The 26,461-nt window shown below is 31.7% G+C and overlaps 1 protein-coding gene across 1 annotated transcript in view; it reads right to left on the bottom strand.

Annotated features, from left to right (window-relative positions):
• Positions 1 to 832: 832 nt before the first annotated feature.
• The window catches only part of LOC145291346 (GATOR2 complex protein MIOS-like), a 107,006-nt gene continuing 81,377 nt past the window's right edge, over positions 833 to 26,461 (bottom strand). Inside the window, exons 23-28 of the mRNA XM_080137112.1 lie at positions 24,917 to 25,055; positions 17,465 to 17,506; positions 11,598 to 11,769; positions 9,647 to 9,749; positions 6,131 to 6,221; positions 833 to 1,983 (exon numbers count right to left, since the gene is read on the bottom strand). Of these exons, the coding sequence (XP_079993238.1) occupies positions 1,911 to 1,983; positions 6,131 to 6,221; positions 9,647 to 9,749; positions 11,598 to 11,769; positions 17,465 to 17,506; positions 24,917 to 25,055 (620 nt within the window). The 3' untranslated portion in view covers positions 833 to 1,910. The remainder of the gene's footprint in view (positions 1,984 to 6,130; positions 6,222 to 9,646; positions 9,750 to 11,597; positions 11,770 to 17,464; positions 17,507 to 24,916; positions 25,056 to 26,461) is intronic.

Genomic DNA, 26,461 nt, shown 5'->3' with positions numbered 1-26,461 from the left:
ATGAATATGGTGTCAAGATTGATAAATTATTAAGTATATTTGGTTTCCTCATTTTTAATGTTGGTATCATGATGTTTTGGGCGTTTTACTCGTAGGCCTTCTTAGATATTATCAAGTAATTATTACTAGTAGTATTAGTTATCAATTAATAAGTCATTGTAATGATTTTCTAAAATTTGCTGGCAAATGTCTTGGCTGTAGTTTGCATCATCATTTCACAGTACATGGATGAGATTAATACTAAGCAATAGAATAGGGAGCATCTTCAATCTTTCTGAACAACAGATTATCAGGATAAGCTGACATTAGGATATCTCACTCTACCAGTAAACCTTGACCAAATATTCAAAATAACTATTAGAAGCCCAAGTAAGATCCCCTCAATATGGCTATACACTAACTCATATGAGGAATGGTGCACCATCTCTTAGTGATGTTATCTCAAGTAACAACACTTGGTTGAGTATTCCACAAGACTAGATTAAATCTTATCCCGGAGTTTGATAAGATCAAGAGAAAGATATAACATAGTTAATTGGTCAATTTGGGAAAGTAAAATTAATGTTATTCACATTTTTGCTAACTCAACATTTGAAAGGTAAAAGGGAACACTGCGACATTTATGTATCTTATACAAAGAGTAAGTGTTAGCTCCAGAAATGTGCCCTTTGATATCTGAAACTTTATACTGATATTGAAAATGATATTTAATAAGCAAAGGGTTAATTGTTTTTACTAAATGAATCTGTTGTTTTAAAAAAAAAATAAAATAAAAAATAAATAAAAAAATAAACAATTAAAAACTCCTATAAAAAATTGAAATATACAAATCTTCATTATTGAAAATGTTTTTAATTAAAAAAAAACGGCAAGATACATTTTATACAGATAGTTCCAAAATGTATTAAAATCAGTTTTCACATCTTCATTTAAAATGAATATCTCCAGTCAATAAATACAAAAATGGAGTACAATCGATCATAATTTTTCCTTTTTTTTTTTCTAGTTATATTTATGTACATAGTAAAGTAGCCTTCACTTTAGAAATAAATTCAAGATTATAAATTATTCATTTTTTTTTTTAAAGGTTCCAATAGATTCTTTTCATAATTAAGTCAAATATGCAGAAAGCAATTTTTAAGGGAACTGATTCTTTTATAATGGCTATTTCATGGGAATGAAATCAAGCTCGAAATAAGATAGAAAAATGGTGTGTAAAAATGGGAAGGTAGAAAGGAAGATCATATAAAGCAAGAAAAATGTATTGTATTTATATGAACCATGATAAAGTTTGGCTCGACTTCTTTAGAAAAAAAAGGTTTTGGAAGAAAAAAAGTTTCTTTATATCTCAGTTTGAAATATTGATAACGAGTATTTTAACAAGTCAGCCAGAATAGACATATTCATTTGTTTCCGTTTTGTTTTTTGAAATGAATAAATTTTATTATTTGTTTTATGCAGACAACTATTCTCATCCTAGTTGTTATTTTCACATCATTCCTGCTAAGATAACCTCTGACTTTCTTTGGATGCACCTTTCCGAACTGTAGAATGTTGAACTCAGGAACCTATAGAGAATTCCAAACTGAACCCTTATTTAATCCACAAGGATAGATTTTCATTCTATCAATCTAATAAAAATAAGATAAATTAATAATTCTAATTTGGCATGGATAACCAAATGAGAACAATCTGCTCCCATTGATTAAACACGAATTAAGCTTGAAATTTTGTAACAAGTTTCCAAGTTCAACTATTAGGTTCTAAAGTTAAAAAAGATGCACTTGAAGAAGGTCAAAGGTTACATAGTCTGAAACATGAAAATAACATTGAAAATGAGAATTGTAGTTTTTATAATTCAAATATTCTAAATTATCAATCTTCATCTCAAAAATTGTAAAATATTTTTTTTATGTCCTTGAGGTGCAATTCGATGCCATGCATTTACAGGAACAACCAGCCACAGGACAATCACTGTGATCTCTGCAAACAAAGAAAAGAAAAATCATTTTAAAAAAGAAAAAAAAAATTTTAAGTTTTACATTTCATAATCTTTCGCATGAAAATAATCTTGTCATTATTTTGCCCAGAAGAATATAATGTGTGATTAATTCATTTTAAAAAATAAATAAAATAAAAAGTATGTTTTTAATAGAATGGTTACATACTACAAAATGGTTTATACTACAAAATATATTTAGAAATTTTTGCTGTTATATTATAAAGACAAAAAATAAAGTATACAATACATCTGAAATTTGTACCGCAAACAATCCTAATAACTCAGTTTGTTTAGTATAATCACAGTTATTTCCCTTGAACTATACTGACAACATGGAAATGAATTTTACAATTATGAAGTAAAAAAAAAAAACACATTTCTTGTAATAATTTTTGTATCTCAAAAGGTGCCCGGTAAAATCTGGATCCAAAAGCCTTAGTTCATGCTGGCAACATTCTGCCTGACTTGAATCATCAGACTCTTCTTCAAATAGGTAGGTTTGGCTAAGTTCTAGAAGATGTAACCTCCCAGGTATTATCTCCTTCAGCTGAGGCATTCCTAAAGGATAATGTCAAGGCAATCAATTCTTGACTATTTTTGCACTAGATCAAATTGTCCACTTGTAGTAGCTGGTTTTCCCCATCTTCTGGCCTTATGCCAGATCTTGATGCAGTCGAAAGAAAATAAAACCCGACCATTTTTTTTTTTTTTAACCAGACTTTACAGACATCCTGTATATAACAGGAAAAACTGCTAAAAAGACAAAAAAGTACTTAAAGCGATTAATCTCAACGAATCCTAATCAAAAATCAACAACCAAAATTATGTTGGATCCTCTGCGCTCTTCCTTAGAAAGAGTTATTAACCTTCTCCAAGGAGGTTATGTTTTCCATTGAGTTTGTTTGTGTGCCGTCTAACATCCACATTGCTTGACCAACCATCACCAAACTTATTTCAATTATAGGTCATAGACCAACTGATTTCATTTTGTAGGTCAAGTTGACAAAAAGATGAAATTGATACTTTTTGCAATAACTTTGGTTCTAATAATTGTAGAGACTCACTAATTAGCCCATATTATAGCCAATGAAGTCTTCCATCTAATATGATTTTGACCTTGAAAAGGTTCAGTGATGGTCAAAATTTTGACAGAATTTAAATTCTGATTTTTTTTCAAATTTTATGAATTTTGATAGCAGTAACCTATACAAAATTTCAGTCTGATCAAATAGTTTTGGGGTTATCAACATTTTCATATTATAACTTCAGGAATATTTCATACAATATGTACAGCCCAGATAAGACTTTGGCCTTACATTATCAAGCAGAGGTATGCAGTTTCACAACTGACTTATTTTTTTGTTAAACAAATGCATTTGCAATGTAATTTCCCCAACACAAAGCAATTGCAATATTATTTAGAGCAAGGCTTTCTAAAGTGAATATTTATGGAAATTAAGACCCTGGATAATGCTAGATCAGCCTGATAGTGCTTAATCTTGATGAGAAACCCTAAGAGAAACTGCCATGCTTTACCAAGAGATGCATTTTTAAAAAGGTCATTCCCAAATGTTTTATAGACTTAAATCAAAGTTATAGGTCTTAACACATAATCACAGTTTGTTGGTTTCTGCAAGTTATTTTATCAAATGCATCATATTACATTTTAAGTACAATTTGTATCCAGTGTTTTGAAAATATGACAATTTTCACTGTTTTCAGATTATTTAAATCTTTGAAAATATAACATCTTGATAAATATGGAGTTTTGGTTATAGACAGATATAAAAAATATCATCATAATTTATGTTTTGGAATTTGGGAAATCAAGATTGATAATTTGAATTATTCAGATTATCATTCTTATCTTGGTTCTTATATTCACAACGTTTTGATGTAATCTCCAACCTTCTCCAGGTGCTTCTTTTCAAATATGAGAACCTAATAGTCAAATAGGTAATATCTATATAGAATTTCAAACCAAATCCTTTATTTATTTCATGAAGGTAGATTGTTCTCATTCCACCAGCCCTAGTTAGGTAGAAGTGTAAATTCTTACATTATTCTTAGTTATTATCAGCTATAGTCAGGAAGACCATCCCTTAGAACTGATTATTAGTGAACACCTTTACCTATTATAGCACATGTCTAATTTTGAAATAAAGATTAGTTGGAATTATTCATAGTTATTTTCACAATGTTCAGGTCGATGCAGTTTCCAACTTTCTTTAAATGCATTTTTTCAAACTTGGAAATTCTATATAGGTTCTAGGGTTTTGTATAATTTCATGTTTACCATATCGAAAGCTATTCATAGCTTTTTGTATAATTGAAAGGATTGATGGATTGGTACATGTAGGTCAACTTCATTCTATTTCATACTTGCCTGGGTGCCCAGGTGTTTGGAGGTATGTGTTAAGCAAAAAAAAAAAAAAACGTAATAAGCAGGCAGGCAGGCAGTTCTGAGCAAAGAACTACTGGAGTAGAAAGCTCTCTTACATCTAAGGATCTTTACTGTGTAGGGGTGGGATTTAGCTGCTTGTCGGGGGTATTTATGTCGAGGGGGTACAAGTGCTTACAGTTTGTTGGAGCATTCACCATTAAAATACTTGTAGAACAGGCAGAGAGATGCAACATTTCGTCAATGGGACAGAAGCTGAAGCTTAGATGTCAGTTCAGTTGGCGACTCTTTTGAACCTTGCCTGGGAGCGAGAGACTAGTAGCAGATGCACCAGCCCAAATATGACAACAATACTCCATACATGGGCGAATGGTGGCCTTATAGAGGTACAGTATACTTTTGAGCGTTAGCAGCTTCCTAGCACGGTAGAGAGCCTACTTTCTTCGCAGCGACAATTTTGTTAGGGAGGTCATTTATGAATATTAGGAATAATAAAGGTTCAAGGATAGACTCATGAGGCACTCCCGCATTTATATTGTACTATTTAGATGTATGACCATCAAGGACAACCTGGATTTTTCTCTTATCTAGGAAGGATTTAATTATGTTGAGTATTCGTCCAGTGTTACCGTATGATCTGATTTTCCTGAGAAGACCATGCCATACCCTGTCAAAAGCCTTAAATATATCTAGAGCTACTGCTCTACCCTCCCCTGCTTTGTCGAGTGAATGGTATATACGTTCAGAGATTACAGTTAGGATATTTGTTGTGGAACGGGCTTGCCTAAATCTATGAAATAAATGAAGTATTGTTAACTCATTGTGAGTAATTTTATATATGACTTGTGGCAAAAGAAAATAAATAAATGAAATAAAACATAGGATTACTTCAAAGATGACCACTCTAGACAACAGGAGACAAGGTCTGTGCCAGAAAAATTAAAATAAAACTTGTCAGGAGCAGCTCAACCCTTTTAATTTAACTGTGAACTCTGATGGGGTAACATACTGACTTTTATCACATAGATGCTAAAATAAGTGTGAGCATTTCAAAGGGTTTCCTAAAGCAAGAAAAGTAAGTGAACTCGTTTGCCATAATTTACCAATGAAATAATTGAATTGGACCCAGAAATCCTGGTTTTGTGACCCTTACTTTCATGTTATAAATAAATATTCTTCTAATAAATAAACAAATACATCTGTGTTTGTTTATTTATAATTTTCAGGAAAATAAAAGAATTGATTTGGGATCAAAAATGAGGCTCAAATTTTTCCGATCCCGATATTCCCAAAAGTTCTGACTTTTCTAATTCCCAATTGCAATTATTTGTCCCAAAACTAAAAACCAGGCAACGTTTCATGCCTTCTCGCCATGCAGTCTAATCAAAAAGGTTGACATTTCATGAAGTCACATTTCATGAAGTCACATTTCATGAAGTCACATTTCATGAAGTCACATTTCATGAAGTCACATCACTTCTTATGCACTCAATGGAATAGTGCCTGGGATATCCAGGCATGTTAAGATGCACAAGGCTCTACATGATCAAACCATCTGACACGAAATACGTACAACATTCATAATCACAATGAATGATGAAGCATGATTGAAGAGATCAGTTTGCAATTGCACATCGATCATGGCACGGCCATTATTTTAAATAAAATATTAAATAGAGTGGCTTTAGTAATAAATAAAGAAGAATAAAAAAAAAGAAAACACTAACTTGAACCAATCCATGACATGGCCTGCATGTCCTCCATGATGGCAAGATTGACACCAAGTAAACCAGTTGTCAAATGGAGAACTTTTTGAATCTGAATTTAGAATGGATAAAAAGCAACAAAAATTTCAGAATAAATAACAAAGATGTCACAAAAATATTAAGAAAAAAAATGCAAAAAACAAAAAAAGAATGAATGTCTCATAATCATGTCTGTCTTTAAGATTGGCATTACACATCCATTATATCATTCTCATATTTCTTTCAACCCTTCACGAACCAAGTTTCACATTCATCCATCATTACACTGCATACAAGTGTACATCTCTATATTAATAAAGTAGCCAAAGAAATTTCCCTCTGGATAAAAGTATCGTAGGTTTGCAACAACAGATGCCACATAAAAATTTAATACATCGAGGCTAATAGCCACTGTCTTATGTAACTTTCAAACACCATTTTAAACACATTCAATCGTGATAATAAAATACTACATTGCATCCTATAAGCAACACCATCACAATCGCAACATCTTTAGAGGAAGAAGTCTATTTTTCTCTCTAAATATTTAGTCCTACTACTGCTATCAGTTGTCATCAGAACAAGTTCTACACATTCAACAGATTCTGTGATTACACAGACCGTAACTAGCTCATACATACATATACCTATCATAACCTTTCCAATTTCTAATTCATAAACAATAAAGGCTCCCTTATCAAAGTCAATCCATTCTGATTGGCTGAGCTCTGAAAATTCTTATATTTTAGAATCCAGTTCTTTGCTTTCTAAATGAACAGTTACTAAAATTAAAATATGGCATCCCTAAGAGACATATTTCATCCAATGTCAAGTTCATTTAATGCAGAAGTCATTATAGCCATGTGTGTGTGTGTGTGTATGTGTGTGTGCGCATGGGTGTCCATGCATATGATACAAATCACCTTAATAGTAGCTTTGTAGCTGTCAGATTGCTGTTCCCTGTTATTCTACAGGGTCCACAGTGTGTAAAGAGGTTACTCTTCCCCTCTCTCTCTCATTGTATGTATTTTCCTTTGCTAATGGTTCTTATAATTCATGTGTGCATGTGTTCAGTTGAGCATGCGTCAGACTATATGATAACATTTCTTTTTCTTCTTAACCTTCTATTTTTTAATTATCAATTCATTTCTGTTTTGTTTTGTTCTTTCTTACACAATTTTATTGTGTCAGGGTTTTTTAATTTTTTTTTTTTTTTTTAGTAAATTATGCTTTTTGTACGCTAGCCGTTAGTCTATTTTTAAATTATATGTAATATACTCAACTGTGATCTACGCTCTGTGTAATCTGTAACGTATGCACATGCACACAAGCATATGTAGATCCTCATGGGAAAGGGAAGAAGTTTTCTTACTAATCTGTACTTTCATCTAACATTTTGATAAACAAATCATGCCATAAGAACTGGATTTAATCTGAAAATCCTATCTAAAAACATATCACGGCCTGTCTTCTGCATAAATGTGTGTGTGTGTGTGTGTTTGCGTGTGTGTGAATTCGTTTTCTGTGGACTTGAAAACCACTGGGCTGATTTTTAGGAAATTTCATACGAAGGTACTTTATATGCCTGACAGTGTTCTTAGATAGATTTTGTATCAGAACATCTTCAGTGAGTATCAATAATCAAAATAATCTAATGAAAGAAGCAACAGGTGATTTTGACCAAAGTTAACATCTTACACAGCCTAACATTGTAAGTGCATTTGAGAAGTTTTATTACCACACAAGTCAGAACAACCCAACATATAAAATCCTTATCAATTATATTAACTGGCTAAAGATCCATAAAAAAAAAAACAGCGCACAGAAAATGTAATCATTTAAGCCCCATAGTGCTTTTCTGTGACCTTTTATTTCTGAGGAGATAAAGTTTGAAAAATGGAGATAGACAGACAGACATAGTGAGATTTTTTTCAAATTACTACAAAAGTCCATGGACAAAAATATAAAAATACACATGTTGGGATGAAGATCTATAGATGTTAATTTCACTGGCAGTTTAAAATTTATAAATATTTATCATTTTATCATTAGTACCAGCAACAGGAAATTAAGTTTTAAACAAAAACAAACTATTTTATATAGTTAAAAGAATCATAAACACTAATTTTTCTGACATTCAAAAAATTATGATTGTTTTTTATTCCCTATTCAGATTATGCGTCTCAATACATATACATAGTTCTATTACTATGTATATATGTACTAATAAATAATTTTGTTTTATTACTATACATCTATGTATTTATATATAAATATGCTCTACTTTGTTACTAGTTAAGAAAGTCACCAAATGTTTTTCATGTAGATAACACTTTTGAAGAGTTCGCTTTTACATAATTTTGTTTTAATTTAATGCAAAAATTATAAAAGGTTTTTCTTATTCGAAAGGAGAATTAGAGTATGGCCTATAAATTGATGTTTAACAAAAATCTTTCCTTATAAATCTTAGAAACTGTGATGCTGTATTCTGTTATATATATCTTAATAATTTAAAAAAAATATATTCAATCTTCATGGTTCTTAATCTTTTCTCTTGGGTTAAAACAATATGCATTGTGATGTGAAATTAATTTAATAATTAATCATTTCTACATTTGATTATTTTGCTGGAAACAGAACGATTTTGGGCATTGCTATTGATTTTTGTTTTTGCTGATCTAATAATCAGGTGCTTGAAAATGTTATGTATAAACACTGCCTTGAAACAGCTGTAAAAAAATATAATTCTTTAGCGTATGTTCTTTAGTATAAATATAATTTTAAAATGATTTTGACTGTTAAAAATGCATTATATATATATATATATATATATATATATATACACACACACACAAATATTCAGTTCTATTCCTATGAATATTGAGCTGTAGTTGTTTACAAGTTGATGTTTGATTTTTGTGAACTATTTTATTCAATTTTGAGTGTGATTTTCACAATGTTTTGATCGATGTAACCTCCGACCTTCTTCAGGTGTATCTTGTCGAACTCGGGAATGCTTTGGGAATGTCTGCAAGGACCCGTGGTGCAGTGGTTAGAGTACTTGGAAAAATCAATTGTAAAAGTGATATTCTCCTGAAGGTTGAAGGTTCAATCCTCAGTGTGGGCAACCGAAATATACATTTGCGAATTACTTAGGACCTCTATCCAGTCATGGCTGACGGAACAAGAGCATGCTACGCCCGTGAAGTAAATAAAGAGTTCCACTCAAAATTCCGTCCAAATTCCTGAATTTGACAGAAATATTCCTGAATTCGATAAGATACACCTAAAGAAGGTCTGAGGTTACATCAGTAGAAACATTATGAAAATCACACTCAAGATGAGAACAGTAGTCCGATGAATAATAATACAAATAACCAATCCACATCTCAAAAATTCAGAAACGTTAACCCTTTTAATTTGATCTAATGTACATATATATCTGATTTTCTCTAATATGTAAATGCACATCTACTCCTTATAATGAAATTTACTTACCAGGACCACTTTCAATAGAAAACGCTCCAGAAGCTGTACCCAAATGTTTCAAGCAAAGTGCACATCTAGGCAAGGGATTTCGACAATGCGGACAGCATGAGACCTAAAATAAAATAAACAGAAAAAAATAAAAGTTAGTAAATTAATAGCTCCATTTGTTTTTTAATCGTATTAAACATTGTATCAAAAAGAGACATAATTGTGATACAAGGTGATGCCTCCCACCTCCACCCCAAAAAAAATTCAACCCGTGGAATCTAATATATAAAAGGCATTTGTGTATGTCCACAAAAGGCTTTTCACATGGAGTTTCTTGCGGCGTTAGATTCCGCGAGAAGTTTTTGCATACTTCCCAGATCATAATATCTCAGATCCGCAAACGGACACTGTATCTATCTTCTTTTTGATTGAGTTAAACCAAATTCCCGCCGTGCCGTCATCTCCAGTGTTTGTTTGACTTTTTCGTATAAAGCGAAACTATTCGAACGCAAACGACAGAAAGCAGGAAGCTTAACTGGCCCCCAGCCAGCTGTTCTGATGTTTCACTTAACCAATTAGTCCTTAGTCAATGTAGGGGAAACCCTTCATACTGAGACAATTACTAATTATTGGGATACTGCCAGAGTGCCCCCTTTTGGGGGAGAGCTGGTTTTTCCCCCCACATTAAAAATGACCTTGTGTCTAATTTGCTTTCATGAGAAAGCAAATAAATACTTTACCTGGCCCCCAGCCAGTTTTAAAAGCAGCATTCATTTCTGCGCATGCGTGGCGACTCCTATGATTCTTAAGTTAATTACCAACTCATTCAATTCTTTATCCTCTTTGGCCTAATGGTTAGCGAGGAAGACTAATTACTCTACGTTTTTGAGATCGATCCCACCTATCTTTTTTTTTAACCATGTGGAAGCCATTCTTAACATTGCTTCATCCTTGTGCCAATATCATCCACCTGGGCAACGCCGGGTACTCCCAGCTAGTCATTAATAAAATTCACAATCCAACCATATTCATTGCAAATAAACTTCAATCTAGGCCTGACTTGTTCATCAAGTTTCAGTCCAACAGTCTTCAAGAGGATACTGGAATCATTTGGCTGATAACAAATAGCACCTAAACTAAAATTCAAAGTATGTGTAATTTCACAAACTATAAAAAACTTTTTCATGGTTAACAATGCAGCTATATAAAAAAAAAACTATCTAATATAGAGTTAATAATTTTCTAAGCATTCTTGATGTTAGATCTCTATAGAAAACATTAAAAAGTAGTAAAATAGCCCAATGATTGTCTCAGTGGTCATGCAAAGTTAAAAAGACAAGTTCTAAAGATAACTTATTTGTGCCTGAAATGTGTGTATGTGATACCATCATATCTAGGAATCTAAATACTATCTGCTAATGTTGATGCATATATTGTGTCAGCCCCAGTATAAAGCTTCTTTGTCTCATGCTGAGATCCCTATTTTTGAACAGCTGCGTCCCCTGAATATAAAATACTTTAAACTAGAAATTGGATACATCTAATTTTCTCTCAACTTACTGCCGGAAACTTGTGGCATCTTTATTTTTTCCTCAGCTTAGTTTCGACATTGTTATCTGGCATTCAAGACATTAATTGTCATAGCACACCAGTTTGTGGAGTTCAATGTATCAACATTTTATGCTTTTATTATCATTCATTGTTCTGGCTAATCTCTCTTGATGGCCCTAACTCTAGGAGGAGTGAAACGGCCATTTCATAGTATCACAGTAAAATTATGATTATTTGAAAAATACAGAGTGATAGTTACATACCATTGATTTATTTTTCATTGCTGAAAAATATTTTATTGAATGAATCACACTTATATATACCATCATATATGACAAATATATCCATTTGCTCTGACTAATCCCATTAAAATTATATATTTTGTTACTTCTCTTCATGATTTTTTATAAATGAAATTTACCTTAACATGTTTAGCTGTGTTGCTGGACCGTGTCCAACTTTGTTGTTTGTTCTTCATTAAGGGTTGAATGTTGCGAGAGACAGATTTACGGCAAGAGTGGCAGCTGACAAAAACTTCAGATTGAACATGATTTACAGAATCACTTCCTTGCCATACAATATCAAACAAAGCCCTGGAACAAAATTAACATATATACTTAGACAAAGGAAAATAATGTATATATATATATATATATTAATTGATTAACATATATACTTAGACAAAGGAAAATAATGTGTATATATATATATATTAATTGATTAACATATATACTTAGACAAAGGAAAATAATGTATATATATATATATATTAATTGATTAACATATATACTTAGACAAAGGAAAATAATGTATATATATATATATATTAATTGATTAACATATATACTTAGACAAAGGAAAATAATGTGTATATATATATATATTAATTGATTAACATATATACTTAGACAAAGGAAAATAATGTATATATATATATATATTAATTGATTAACATATATACTTAGACAAAGGAAAATAATGTATATATATATATATATTAATTGATTAACATATATACTTAGACAAAGGAAAATAATGTATATATATATATATATTAATTGATTAACATATATACTTAGACAAAGGAAAATAATGTGTATATATATATATATTAATTGATTAACATATATACTTAGACAAAGGAAAATAATGTATATATATATATATATATTAATTGATTAACATATATACTTAGACAAAGGAAAATAATGTATATATATATATATATTAATTGATTAACATATATACTTAGACAAAGGAAAATAATGTATATATATATATATATTAATTGATTAACATATATACTTAGACAAAGGAAAATAATGTGTATATATATATATATATACATATATATATATATATATATATATATACACACACACACAAACATTAGAAATTAATCTGCACACATTCACAAATATTTTAGCATCACACACACACACACACACACACACATTCTGTCATCCATTTGAATGTAAGTATAAAATCCAACAATGTATGGACAAAATAAAATGAAGAAAAGGCTGAATCAGATCAAACAAGCAGTAGATTAATACTTTGCCTGTTTTATTGAGGAAAAACTTTGGAGTGAATGCTGTGGGAGAAAGAAAGAGAAAATGGGTTGAGTACATCAGTTTATATATATATATATATATATATATATATATATATACACACACACACACTAGAAGAATACTCATTCCAAGATAGGTAAAATTCCCCAAACAAAACAGATTTGCATCACTTTTATGTTCCCTTACAAAAACTAAAATCAAGAACTGATGTTAAACCTTTTATTGCGGATCCTTTTTTCAACTTAATCAAAATCCATTACATGATTTTGATGCTAGAAAATGTCTAAAATTCAAGGTTCAAGCTAAAGGGGTCTTCAAAAAAGTATTTGCTTAATTGGTGTCTTAATGACTATGGATCATATTTAATGCAAATCTGAATATTTGGATTTTCAAATGGGAGGTTGTACACATATTATGCCCCCTAAAATTTCTTTAAAATACTCCAAGGAAACTAAAATTTTAGGAATATTTATTAATCGATATTTAATACCTACTGTAAAATTTTCACAAAAATAGGAAGGATCTGAATTTTCAAGAGTTTCCGTTCCCTTTTTTCTCTCCCCCTTTGCATGAAATTAAACAAAAGATAGTTCACATTTTCCACCTTTACCTCCAGCAGCTGTGGTGTAAAATTCCTAATGATTGGCTAATTAGTTTAAGAGTAAAACCTGTATATATAAATATATACACAATATATATGAAATTGAATATAGAGATAAAATTCGACAGAATGTAACTGTTATGGAGAGGTGTCCAGGCAACATAACTACAAAATAAAATGGGAAAAAGAATAAACCATAAAAATCAAAAGCAAATCAAACAACAAAAAAGAGATTAATGTTTTGCCTTTTATATTCAAGTAGAGGCTTCAAAGGAGTTAAAACTTTTAATCAAAAAAGTCTGATATGAGTTGATTGCATTTATTTTTTTTTTTAATTAATCTCTATATTTATAAAATAGACACAATATTTCCCCTCTAGAAAACATCATTATAGCAATAAAAAAAGACACCACATATACATTCAATATGGTCACACTACCTGCCAATACCAGATGCATATTTTTTGGTTATTATCAATCGATTTAATTTAATATACTAAATTCCTACAATACTTCCAAAGAGAATCACTATACCAAACAAGTTATACTTATAGCCAGATACTTTCTCATTCATAGCTATGTCTTCCTATCCAAGTTTAAACCATTACCCAATATTTCATAAGGTTCAATTATTACACACGTTTGTGATTATTTCATTTTATCATTTTGTTTTATTAACAGTCATCTAAGTATGTCAATAATGAACACCCCCTTTCAACATCATTCAGTATGTCAATAATGAACGCCCCCCCCCCCTTTTGTTTTTTTTTGGGGGGGGGGGGTTAATTTCTAGCATTTTGATTGGCTGCCCAGATTCGTTTCACGGTTTAAGAGATTGCATTTTCAAACACTTTCAGAATGATTTTACTACAATTCAATATGGCATCGAGCCTTGCTTGCTTTGACAAAAACATAGAACTCTCTGCTTACCACACATAGCAATACAACATACTTTTTGACTGCTTATTGTGAACAATACAGTTTTATTAGTTTCGTTAAAAAACACACTATAACACTGGTTATTTCCACTGAATACATCATTTTTTACATTGACCAGATTTACTCATTTTTTAACAGCCATAACTAATTAATTAAGTTGTTTTTCTACCTGACTGCTAGCCAGTTTCAAGTATGGCTTTGACACCTAATACTTAATGTATGTGTTTTGCTCACATTTCATTCAACTGTAACACTTTTTTTTTTCTTTAACCATTTTTGGGACTATTGTAAAGTATCTTCACAAGAATACTAGTTTAATAATTTTACTAGATTTGTCTAGAAGGATTTCTCACTCATAGGGAGACCTCAGAAGTAATGATTATAACATTTTCCAATAATTCTTCATAAATATTTAATCCTTATTTTGTGATTATGGTAGTACAAGAAATTCTCATTTTTATATACAAAATTTGATACTGGCCACCATCAACCTATTTCATTTTTAACCATTTTCAATATACATGAAAGTATTGCTTGATTATTGTACTTTAGCTTTTTTTTTTTTTTTTTCTTTTTTTTTTTTTTTTTTACACATTTTTAACTTACCTAGCACTTTATAAAACAAAAGAATTACAATTTCACTAATTTACGAAACTAATGTAGGTAATACATTTTCTTTGCTACTGCTCTGAAATAACATGTATAAATTAACTGTTTCCAGTTCACATGTATACGCAAGCACAAAACAAGGTTCCAGGTGAATTTCTTATTGAGGGGGAGCTGCAAACATAAGAAAAATTTGCAATTCAATTATTTAACATCTTTTATATCTTTTCAGGCAATACTAATCGATCCTGCTAGTTAAAAATAAAACTTTAAAATATAGAAATAAAATAATAAACTAAAAACATTATACATTAGGCATAATAATAATAATAATAATAGTAAACCAAAGAAAAGCAAACAAAACAATTAAAACCTACCATTATTTAATTATTAAATTCAGAATGTATTCACTGTAATATTAACCCCATCTTTGGCATGTATTAAAAATAGTTGAAATTCACACCTAAATGGTGAAATTTTCCCTAAAATATTATGCTATACAAACCCTGTATCAAGCAACATTGCAAGCAAGATTTGTGATTATAAACAAGAATGATAATAAAAAAAAACTCATTTAACATTTGTGTCTTATTTTGCCTTCAATCTGCTTATATCCATGCATTGGGATCACCTCCTATAAATTATATATAGGACAATAAATCAAGCAATTGTATCAGCAATTTTTTTTTCATGTTATTTATCTTTTATATCTTATAGTTTGGGGTTTTTTTCCACTCTTTTTTTCTATACATAATAAAATGCAAACAAATACACACATTTTTAAATATAAAAGACAAAAATTATCCATTTTTCTTCATTTCACTTCCCTCATATGAATTATAAAATCACTATCTTAAGGATTCTTTATAGCAAAAAAGATAGGAACAATATGCTATCTTTTTATAAATTTTTTAATCTAAACAAGAGTTATTGATTTTAGGATGAGTAAAGAGCAAAAAAGATAATTCTTATAAACTGCAAAAATTTTTTTACAATATAATTTTTATTTTACAAATGTTATTTCAGTGGACAAAGCGGGGGAGGGCAGAGCGGTAGCTCTAGATATATCTAAGGCTTTTGACAGGGTATGGCATGAGGGTCTCCTCAGGAAAATTAGATCATACGGTATCACTGGTAGAATACTTAACATAATTAAATCCTTCTTAGATAAGAGAAGAATCCAGGTTGTTCTCAACGGTCGTACATCTAAACAATATGATATAAATGCGGGGGTGCCCCAGGGTTCTATCCTTGGACCTCTATTGTTTCTGATATTCATAAATGACCTCCCCGACAAAATTGCCTCTGAGGTAGGTATATATGCTGATCACACTACACTCTATGGCAGGCACGACAGGAAGACGAATGAACACATTTCTAAAGAAATGGCAGAAACACTAGAGGAAGACCTCCAATTTGTGGTGGAATGGGGACAAAAGTGGTTGGTCACGTTCAATGCCGCCAAGACTAAACTAGTTTCATTCAATAATTACAAGAAACCCTCTCTACCACCTATAGCAATGGCCAACGACTCTTTATCTGAGAGTACATCTTTCAAACTCCTTGGCCTAACGTTCACAGGAAACATGAGTTGGAACAATTACATTGAAGGCATTTCAGGGCCGCTGCAAGAAAGGTGGGCTCTCTCTACCGTGCTAGACAACTACTAACACCCGAAAGTATCCTGTGTCTCTATAAGGCCACCATTCGCCCATGTATGGAGTATTGCTGTCACATCTGGGCTGGTGCATCTGCTACTAATCTCTCGCTCCTTGACAAGGTTCAAAAGAGTCGCAAACCTGATAGGCCCTGAACTGGCATCTAAGCTTCAGCCTCTGTCACGTCAACGAAATGTTGCATCCCTCTGCCTTTTCTACAAGTATTTTAGTGGTGAATGCTCTGACGAACTGCAATCACTTGTGTCTCCACGACGTGAGCACCCTCGACAAACCCGACAGGCTGCTAAATCCCCTCCCACACTGTAGAGATCCCTAAATGTAAAAGATCTTTTTATTCCAATAGTTTCTTCCCCAGAACCGCTAGACTCTGGAATTCCATTCCAGGTCCCTGCTTCCCCAACAGTACTGACGTGCAGAAGTTCAAGTGTAACGTGAACAGACATCTTGCTGCCCAAATCTCTACATAGTACCCCAGTAGTTGTTGCCCCTGATAGTAGCCCCCTACACCAAAGTGACAATTTGCCTTGTTTGGGGTGAAAATGTAATAAAAAAAATTTTTTTAATTTAAAAAAATAAAAATATGTAAATTTACTTCTAGATACAATTTGATAATGAAAATAGCAAAAAAAATTAACACAACATCATTTGTTAACATAAAAATTATTTGAGATTTTTAAAACCTGCTATTCATGACTGAAGTACTTTCATAATCCAGCTTTTAAGTCCAGAATGAGTTGAGAAACATAATTTTACAGATAATTTAACTAGTATGCGCACAGTAGTATAAAAATATACTCATAACTAGAAAGCTACACAGAAACGTTTGTTTCATTGCAGAAGAAAATCTTCAGGCTAAATATATATTTTTTTAAATCACATCCATTGCTTACCTTTGCTTCCATAACTTCCACTGATTTAATAAACTGCGGTATCTACAAAAGAAAACATTAAATAATAATCTGTTGAATAGCTTCCACGGTTAATGTTAATATTTAGATCTTTCAATAGAGCATAATTATATGCATTATTTGGTCTATTCAGAATACTACTTTTATCTTGTTTCCGCCAATGTAATCTTTGATCTTCTTCAGGTGCATCTTTTGGAATTTGGAAATCTTAATGTTGAACTCGAGATCATAAATGGAATTTCAAACTTAACCCTATATTTAATCCACAAGGGTAAATTGTTCTTGTTTTGTCAGCCATGATCAGGTAGACATGTTATTTCAGGTTTTTCTTGATTATCACCTGTAAGGATTGAACCTTCAACCTCCAAATGACTGTCATATAGAACTAGTTACTAATTGATACATCTGTTATGCCAATCCTTATTACAAGTAAGTAGAGTAAAAAAAAATATGGATCCTAAGTTTGATTGTAGCAGCCTTATAACTCTTATTTTTCTTATTTTGCCCTTACATTCCATGAGTGATGTTTCTGACAAAGCAGAAAGAATTGCTGTTTTTGGAGTAACAATCTATCCACCCATTACTAATTGTAGGTCAGTTTTTGACTGAAGTAGTTATTTTCTTTTTTATCTCCTTACATCAACTGACTCCATGTGTGAAATTTATTTAACAGATAATAACTTATAAAACAATACTTCCATATAGTTCTGCATAAGTTTCCGAGTTTGACATAAAGATTGCAAAATTTAAACAATGCATCTAAAAATGGTTAGAGATTACATTGGTGAAATGTTGAAAAAATAATTACGTAAAATTGGTTACATCAGTGAAATGTTGTAAAAATGGTTAGAGATTACGTCAGTGAAATGTGGTAAAAATGGTTAGAGATTACGTCAGTGAAATGTGGTAAAAATGGTTAGAGATTACGTCAATGAAATGTTGTAAAAATGGTTAGAGATTACGTCAATGAAATGTGGTAAAAATGGTTAGAGATTACATCAATGAAATGTGGTAAAAATGGTTAGAGATTACGTCAATGAAATGTGGTAAAAATGGTTAGAGATTACGTCAGTGAAATGTTGTAAAAATGGTTAGAGATTACGTCAGTGAAATGTGGTAAAAATGGTTAGAGATTACGTCAGTGAAATGTGGTAAAAATGGTTAGAGATTACGTCAGTGAAATGTGGTAAAAATGGTTAGAGATTACGTCAGTGAAATGTTGTAAAAATGGTTAGAGATTACGTCAGTGAAATGTGGTAAAAATGGTTAGAGATTACGTCAGTGAAATGTGGTAAAAATGGTTAGAGATTACGTCAGTGAAATGTGGTAAAAATGGTTAGAGATTACGTCAGTGAAATGTTGTAAAAATGGTTAGGGATTACGTCAATGAAATGTGGTAAAAATGGTTAGAGATTACGCCAGTGAAATGTGGTAAAAATGGTTAGGGATTACGTCAGTGAAATGTGGTAAAAATGGTTAGGGATTACGTCAGTGAAATGTGGTAAAAATGGTTAGAGATTACGTCAATGAAACTTGGTAAAAATGGTTAGAGTACGTCAAAAAAATGTTGTAAAAATGGTTAGAGATTACGTCAATGAAATGTTGTAAAAATGGTTAGGGATTACGTCAATGAAATGTGGTAAAAATGGTTAGAGATTACGTCAGTGAAATGTGGTAAAAATGGTTAGAGATTACGTCAATGAAATGTGGTAAAAATGGTAAGGGATTACGTCAGTGAAATGTGGTAAAAATGGTTAGAGATTACGTCAATGAAATGTTGTAAAAATGGTTAGGGATTACGTCAATGAAATGTGGTAAAAATGGTTAGGGATTACGTCAATGAAATGTGGTAAAAATGGTTAGGGATTACGTCAATGAAATGTGGTAAAAATGGTTAGAGATTACGTCAATGAAATGTGGTAAAAATGGTTAGGGATTACGTCAATGAAATGTGGTAAAAATGGTTAGGGATTACGTCAATGAAATGTGGTAAAAATGGTTAGAGATTATGTCAATGAAATGTGGTAAAAATGGTTAGAGATTACGTCAATGAAATATGGTAAAAATGGTTAGGGATTACGTCAGTGAAATGTTGTAAAAATGGTTAGAGATTACGTCAATGAAATGTTGTAAAAATGGTTAGAGATTACGTCAATGAAAAGTTGTAAAAATGGTTAGAGATTACGTCAATGAAATGTTGTAAAAATGGTTATAGATTACGTCAATGAAATGTTGTAAAAATGGTTAGAGATTACGTCAGTGAAATGTGGTAAAAATGGTTAGGGATTACGTCAGTGAAATGTGGTAAAAATGGTTAGAGATTACGTCAATGAAATGTGGTAAAAATGGTTAGGGATTACGTCAATGAAATGTGGTAAAAATGGTTAGAGTACGTCAAAAACATGTGGTAAAAATGGTAAGAGCTTACGTCAATGAAATGTGGTAAAAATGGTTAGAGATTACGTCAATGAAATGTGGTAAAAATGGTTAGAGTACGTAAAAAAAATGTGGTAAAAATGGTTAGAGATTACGTCAGTGAAATGTTGTAAAAATGGTTAGAGATTACGTCAATGAAATGTTGTAAAAATGGTTAGAGATTACGTCAATGAAATGTGGTAAAGATGGTTAGAGTACGTCAGTGAAATGTGGTAGAAATGGTTAGAGATTACATAAATGAAATGTGGTAAAAATGGTTAGAGATTACGTCAATGAAATGTGGTAAAAATGGGAAGAGTACGTCAAAAAAATGTGGTAAAAATGGTTAGAGATTACGTCAATGAAATGTTGTAAAAATGGTTAGGGATTACGTCAATGAAATGTGGTAAAAATTGTTAGAGTTCGTCAAAAACATGTAGTAAAAATGGTTAGAGATTACGTAAAAAAAATGTGGTAAAAATGGTTAGAGATTACGTCAATGAAATGTGGTAAAAATGGTTAGAGTACGTCAAAAAAATGTGGTAAAAATGGTTAGAGATTACGTCAATGAAATGTTGTAAAAATGGTTAGGGATTACGTCAATGAAATGTGGTAAAAATGGTTAGAGTACGTAAAAAAAATGTGGTAAAAATGGTTAGAGATTACGTCAGTGAAATGTTGTAAAAATGGTTAGGGATTACGTCAATGAAATGTGGTAAAAATGGTTAGAGTACGTCAAAAAAATGTGGTAAAAATGGTTAGAGTACGTAAAAAAAATGTGGTAAAAATGGTTAGAGATTATGTCAATGAAATGTTGTCAAAATGGTTAGGGATTACGTCAATGAAATGTGGTAAAAATGGTTAGAGATTACGTCAGTGAAATGTGGTAAAAATGGTTAGAGTACGTCAAAAAAATGTGGTAAAAATGGTTAGAGATTACGTCAATGAAATGTTGTAAAAATGGTTAGGGATTACATCAATGAAATGTGGTAAAAATGGTTAGAGATTACGTCAATGAAATGTGGTAAAAATGGTTAGAGTACGTCAAAAAAATGTGGTAAAAATGGTTAGAGTACGTCAAAAAAATGTGGTAAAAATGGTTAGAGATTACGTCAGTGAAATGTTGTAAAAATGGTTAGGGATTACGTCAATGAAATGTGGTAAAAATGGTTAGAGTACGTCAAAAAAATGTGGTAAAAATGGTTAGAGATTACGTCAATGAAATGTTGTAAAAATGGTTAGGGATTACGTCAATGAAATGTGGTAAAAATGGTTAGGGATTACGTCAATGAAATGTGGTAAAAATGGTTAGAGTATGTCAAAAAAATGTGGTAAAAATGGTTAGAGATTACGTCAATGAAATGTGGTAAAAATGGTTAGAGATTACGTCAGTGAAATGTGGTAAAAATGGTTAGGGATTACGTCAATGTAATGTTGTAAAAATGGTTAGAGTACGTCAAAAAAATGTGGTAAAAATGGTTAGAGATTACGTCAATGAAATGTGGTAAAAATGGTTAGAGATTATGTCAGTGAAATGTGGTAAAAATGGTTAGGGATTACGTCAGTGAAATGTGGTAAAAAGTGTTAGGGATTACGTCAATGAAATGTGGTAAAAATGGTTAGGGATTACGTCAATGAAATGTGGTAAATATGGTTAGAGTACATCAAAAAAATGTGGTAAAAATGGTTAGAGATTACGTCAATGAAATGTGGTAAAAATGGTTATAGATTACGTCAATGAAATGTGGTAAAAATGGTTAGAGATTACGTCAATGAAATGTGGTAAAAATGGTTAGAGATTACGTCAAAAAAATGTGGTAAAAATGGTTAGAGATTACGTCAATGAAATGTTGTAAAAATGGTTAGGGATTACGTCAATAAAATGTGGTAAATATGGTTAGAGTACGTCAAAAAAATGTGGTAAAAATGGTTAGAGATTACGTCAATGAAATGTTGTAAAAATGGTTAGGGATTACGTCAATGAAATGTGGTAAAAATGGTTAGAGTACGTCAAAAAAAATGTGGTAAAAATGGTTAGAGATTACGTCAATGAAATGTTGTAAAAATGGTTAGAGTACGTCAAAAAAATGTGGTAAAAATGGTTAGAGATTACGTCAATGAAATGTGGTAAAAATGGTTAGAGAGTACGTCAATGAAATGTGGTAAAAATGGTTAGAGAGTACGTCAATGAAATGTGGTAAAAATGGGAAGAGTACGTCAAAAAAATGTGGTAAAAATGGTTAGAGATTATGTCAATGAAATGTGGTAAAAATGGTTAGAGATTATGTCAGTGAAATGTGGTAAAAATGGTTAGGGATTACGTCAGTGAAATGTGGTAAAAAGTGTTAGAGATTACGTCAATGAAATGTTGTAAAAATGGTTAGGGATTACGTCAATGAAATGTGGTAAAAATTGTTAGAGTTCGTCAAAAACGTGGTAAAAATGGTTAGAGATTACGTCAGTGAAATGTGGTAAAAATGGTTAGGGATTACGTCAATGTAATGTTGTAAAAATGGTTAGAGATTACGTCAAAAAAATGTGGTAAAAATGGTTAGAGATTATGTCAATGAAATGTGGTAAAAATGGTTAGAGTACGTCAAAAAAATGTGGTAGAAATGGTTAGAGATTACGTCAATGAAATGTGGTAAAAATGGTTAGAGATTACGTCAATGAAATGTGGTAAAAATGGTTAGAGTACGTCAAAAACATGTGGTAAAAATGGTTAGAGATTACGTCAAAAAAATGTGGTAAAAATGGTTAGAGATTACGTCAATGAAATGTGGTAAAAATAGTTAGAGTACGTCAGTGAAATGTGGTAAAAATGGTTAGAGATTACGTCAATGAAATGTGGTAAAAATGGTTAGGGATTACGTCAAAAAAATGTGGTAAAAATGGTTAGAGTACGTCAAAAACATGTGGTAAAAATGGTTAGAGATTACGTCAGTGAAATGTGGTAAAAATGGTTAGAGATTACGTCAATGAAATGTGGTAAAAATGGTTAGAGTACGTCAAAAAAATGTGGTAAAAATGGTTAGAGATTACGTCAGTGAAATGTTGTAAAAATGGTTAGGGATTACGTCAATGAAATGTGGTAAAAATGGTTAGAGTACGTCAAAAAAATGTGGTAAAAATGGTTAGAGATTACGTCAATGAAATGTGGAAAAAATGGTTAGAGTACGTCAAAAAAATGTAAAAATTCTTAGAGATTACGTCAATGAAATGTTGTAAAAATGGTTAGAGATTACGTCAGTGAAATGTGGTAAAAATGGTTAGAGATTACGTCAGTGAAATGTGGTAAAAATGGTTAGAGATTACGTCAGTGAAATGTGGTAAAAATGGTTAGAGATTACGTCAGTGAAATATTGTAAAAATGGTTAGAGATTACGTCAGTGAAATGTCGTAAAAATGGTTAGAGATTACGTCAGTGAAATGTTGTAAAAATGGTTAGAGATTACGTCAGTGAAATGTGGTAAAAATGGTTAGAGATTACGTCAGTGAAATGTGGTAAAAATAGTTAGAGTACGTCAAAAAAAATGTGGTAAAAATGGTTAGAGATTACGTCAATGAAATGTGGTAAAAATGGTTAGAGATTACGTCAGTGAAATGTGGTAAAAATGGTTAGAGTACGTCAAAAAAATGTGGTAAAAATGGTTAGAGATTACGTCAATGAAATGTGGTAAAAATGGTTAGAGATTACCTCAGTGAAATGTGGTAAAAATGGTTAGAGATTACGTCAGTGAAATGTTGTAAAAATGGTTAGGGATTACGTCAATGAAATGCTGTAAAAATGGTTAGAGTACGTCAAAAAAATGTGGTAAAAATGGTTAGGGATTACGTCAGTGAAATGTGGTAAAAATGGTTAGAGATTACGTCAAAAAAATGTGGTAAAAATGGTTAGAGATTACGTCAGTGAAATGTGGTAAAAATGGTTAGAGATTACGTCAGTGAAATGTGGTAGAAATGGTTAGAGATTACGTCAGTGAAATGTGGTAGAAATGGTTAGAGATTACGTCAGTGAAATGTGGTAAAAATGGTTAGAGATTACGTCAGCGAAATGTGGTAAAAATGGTTAGAGATTACGTCAAAAAAATGTGGTAAAAATGGTTAGAGATTACGTCAGTGAAATGTGGTAAAAATGGTTAGAGATTACGTCAGTGAAATGTGGTAGAAATGGTTAGAGATTACGTCAGTGAAATGTGGTAAAAATGGTTAGGGATAACGTCAGTGAAATGTGGTAAAAATGGTTAGGGATTACGTCAGTGAAATGTGGTAAAAATGGTTAGAGATTACGTCAGTGAAATGTTGTAAAAATGGTTAGAGATTACGTCAGTGAAATGTGGTAGAAATGGTTAGAGATTACGTCAGTGAAATGTGGTTAAAATGGTTAGGGATTACGTCAGTGAAATGTGGTAAAAATGGTTAGAGATTACGTCAGTGAAATGTGGTAAAAATGGTTAGGGATTACGTCAGTGAAATGTTGTAAAAATGGTTAGAGATTACGTCAGTGATATGTGGTAGAAATGGTTAGAGATTACGTCAGTGAAATGTGGTAAAAATGGTTAGAGATTACGTCAGCGAAATGTGGTAAAAATGGTTAGAGAGTACGTCAGTGATATGTGGTAAAAATTGTTAAATGAAATTAGTTAAAGATTACACAAATGAAATCTAAAAATAATTAAGTAAAATTTGTTAGAGATTACAACAGTGAAATGTAGAATTAAGTAAAAGTTGTTAGAGAGTATATCAATGAAATGCGTTCAAAATAATTAATTAGAAATGGTTAGAGATTACATCAGTGAAATGTTATAAAACTAATTAATTAAAAATAAAGATTACATCAGTGAAATGTTAAAATCAACAAAATGAGAATAGTTATCTAAATCATCAATCCTCATTTAAAAAAAATTATCAAAGTACAATTATAATCACAGATTTTATTTTCTAGAATAGTTTTAGTCCTTTAATCATAAACCACATTTACTATAAACTATGTAGAAAAAGCAAAGAAACAAGTCTCACCCGTGAATCCAAGAATCAACTCGACTGTCAGAAGACAAGTTGCTTGGAAATGTGGATATAGCAATGAAAGAGGCAGTTTGGACATCACTCGTGAGGTCAACATAATTTTGCAAAAGTTTAACACCTTTCTCAGAGAGACCTGAAAAGATGCAAAAGACTATGATCATCATCTATACTAAGGGTTCTCAAACTGGGGTTCGCAAACTCCTAGGGGTTCACAAGAAGATTTCCAGGGGTTCACAAGAAGATTTCTAAGGTTACTTAGATCGCTGATGAGAAACATATTTTAAATAGTGGTAGTTATGGATTATTAAATTCAGTGCTAGCAGGGTGTGTTCCTTCAATCTCACTGTTCTACGCTGGTTTCTAAATTTACAGCGTTGATTACTAATAGTTGAATCTAGTGTATGTATGTGTGCACGCGCGTCATATAGTGTTGGTTTATTTTTAAAACAGTGAGGGTGAGGTTACATAGACTGGACAGTCAGTTAGCTGATACACATCAGAGTTGTTGCCCCTGTCTCCAGCACATTTTGTTTGCCTAACTGAGGTATACTGGTGTTTTCAATTGCATATTGATTATTCTAATATCATATTATGTTATAACTGTGTTTAATTTTAATGTGATGGCAGTATGATGAAAGCTACATTCAGTATGGATTCACTGCGATCAACAAAAATAGGACTGATTTTCCACAGTGTGTATTATGCCACAAAGTTTTATCAGTGGAGTACATGAAGCAAACACCATCTAAACAGTTGTCATCCAAATTTTAAAAGTAAAAATTTGGCTTTCTTCGAGCAAAAAGAAGAGGGACTGAAGCAAGCACGCTTTGATTGTTCAGGACATTTCAAGCAACAAAATGAAGCTGGTTTGCGTGCATCCTATATAGTATCACTGAAAATTGCAAAAGTAAAGAAACCACACAACATTGCAGAAAAGTTAATAGTCCCTTTCTGCAAAGAACATAATACGTTGTGTTATTGGAAGTGATGCTGATTACTTCTCTCAGTACCTCTCTCAAACGACGAATAGTAGATATGTTTGACGATGTCAAACAACAAATAATTGCTGAAATAAAGGAAGCATCTTTGGGAAAAGTTGCAATCCAGCTTAATGATTCGACTGACATAGCTGCTTGTGCTCAACTCCTGGTGTTTGCACGATACATCAGTGGTCAAGACTTCAAGGAGGAGTTCTTGTTCTGTCATATCTTAAATTCGACTACAAGAGGTGAAGACATTTTTAATGAAGTCTCATTGTTTTTTAAGGGAGAACTGTCTTGCTATATTGTATGTGCATGCACAACTGACAGAGCACCAGCAACGCTTAGCCATCAATCAGGGTTTTGAGGAAAAGTGAATCAGGTGAATTCTGAAACAAGGCATCTTCATTGTATGCTTCATAGATATGCTCTGGCATCTAAAACTCTCCCACCCGAGTTGAAATCAGTACTTGATGTTGTGCACATGGTAAATGCCACCAAATCAAGGACCCTAAATACAAGACTGTTTTCCCTACTGTGCCAGAGTTTGGAAATGATG

The sequence above is a fragment of the Euprymna scolopes genome, chromosome 12, assembly GCF_053919585.1.
Source record: "Euprymna scolopes isolate OS-2025 chromosome 12, ASM5391958v1, whole genome shotgun sequence".
Taxonomy (NCBI): domain Eukaryota; kingdom Metazoa; phylum Mollusca; class Cephalopoda; order Sepiida; family Sepiolidae; genus Euprymna; species Euprymna scolopes.
The sequence above is the reverse complement of the archived record's forward strand: the minus strand, read 5'-3'. Positions and strand labels throughout refer to the sequence as shown.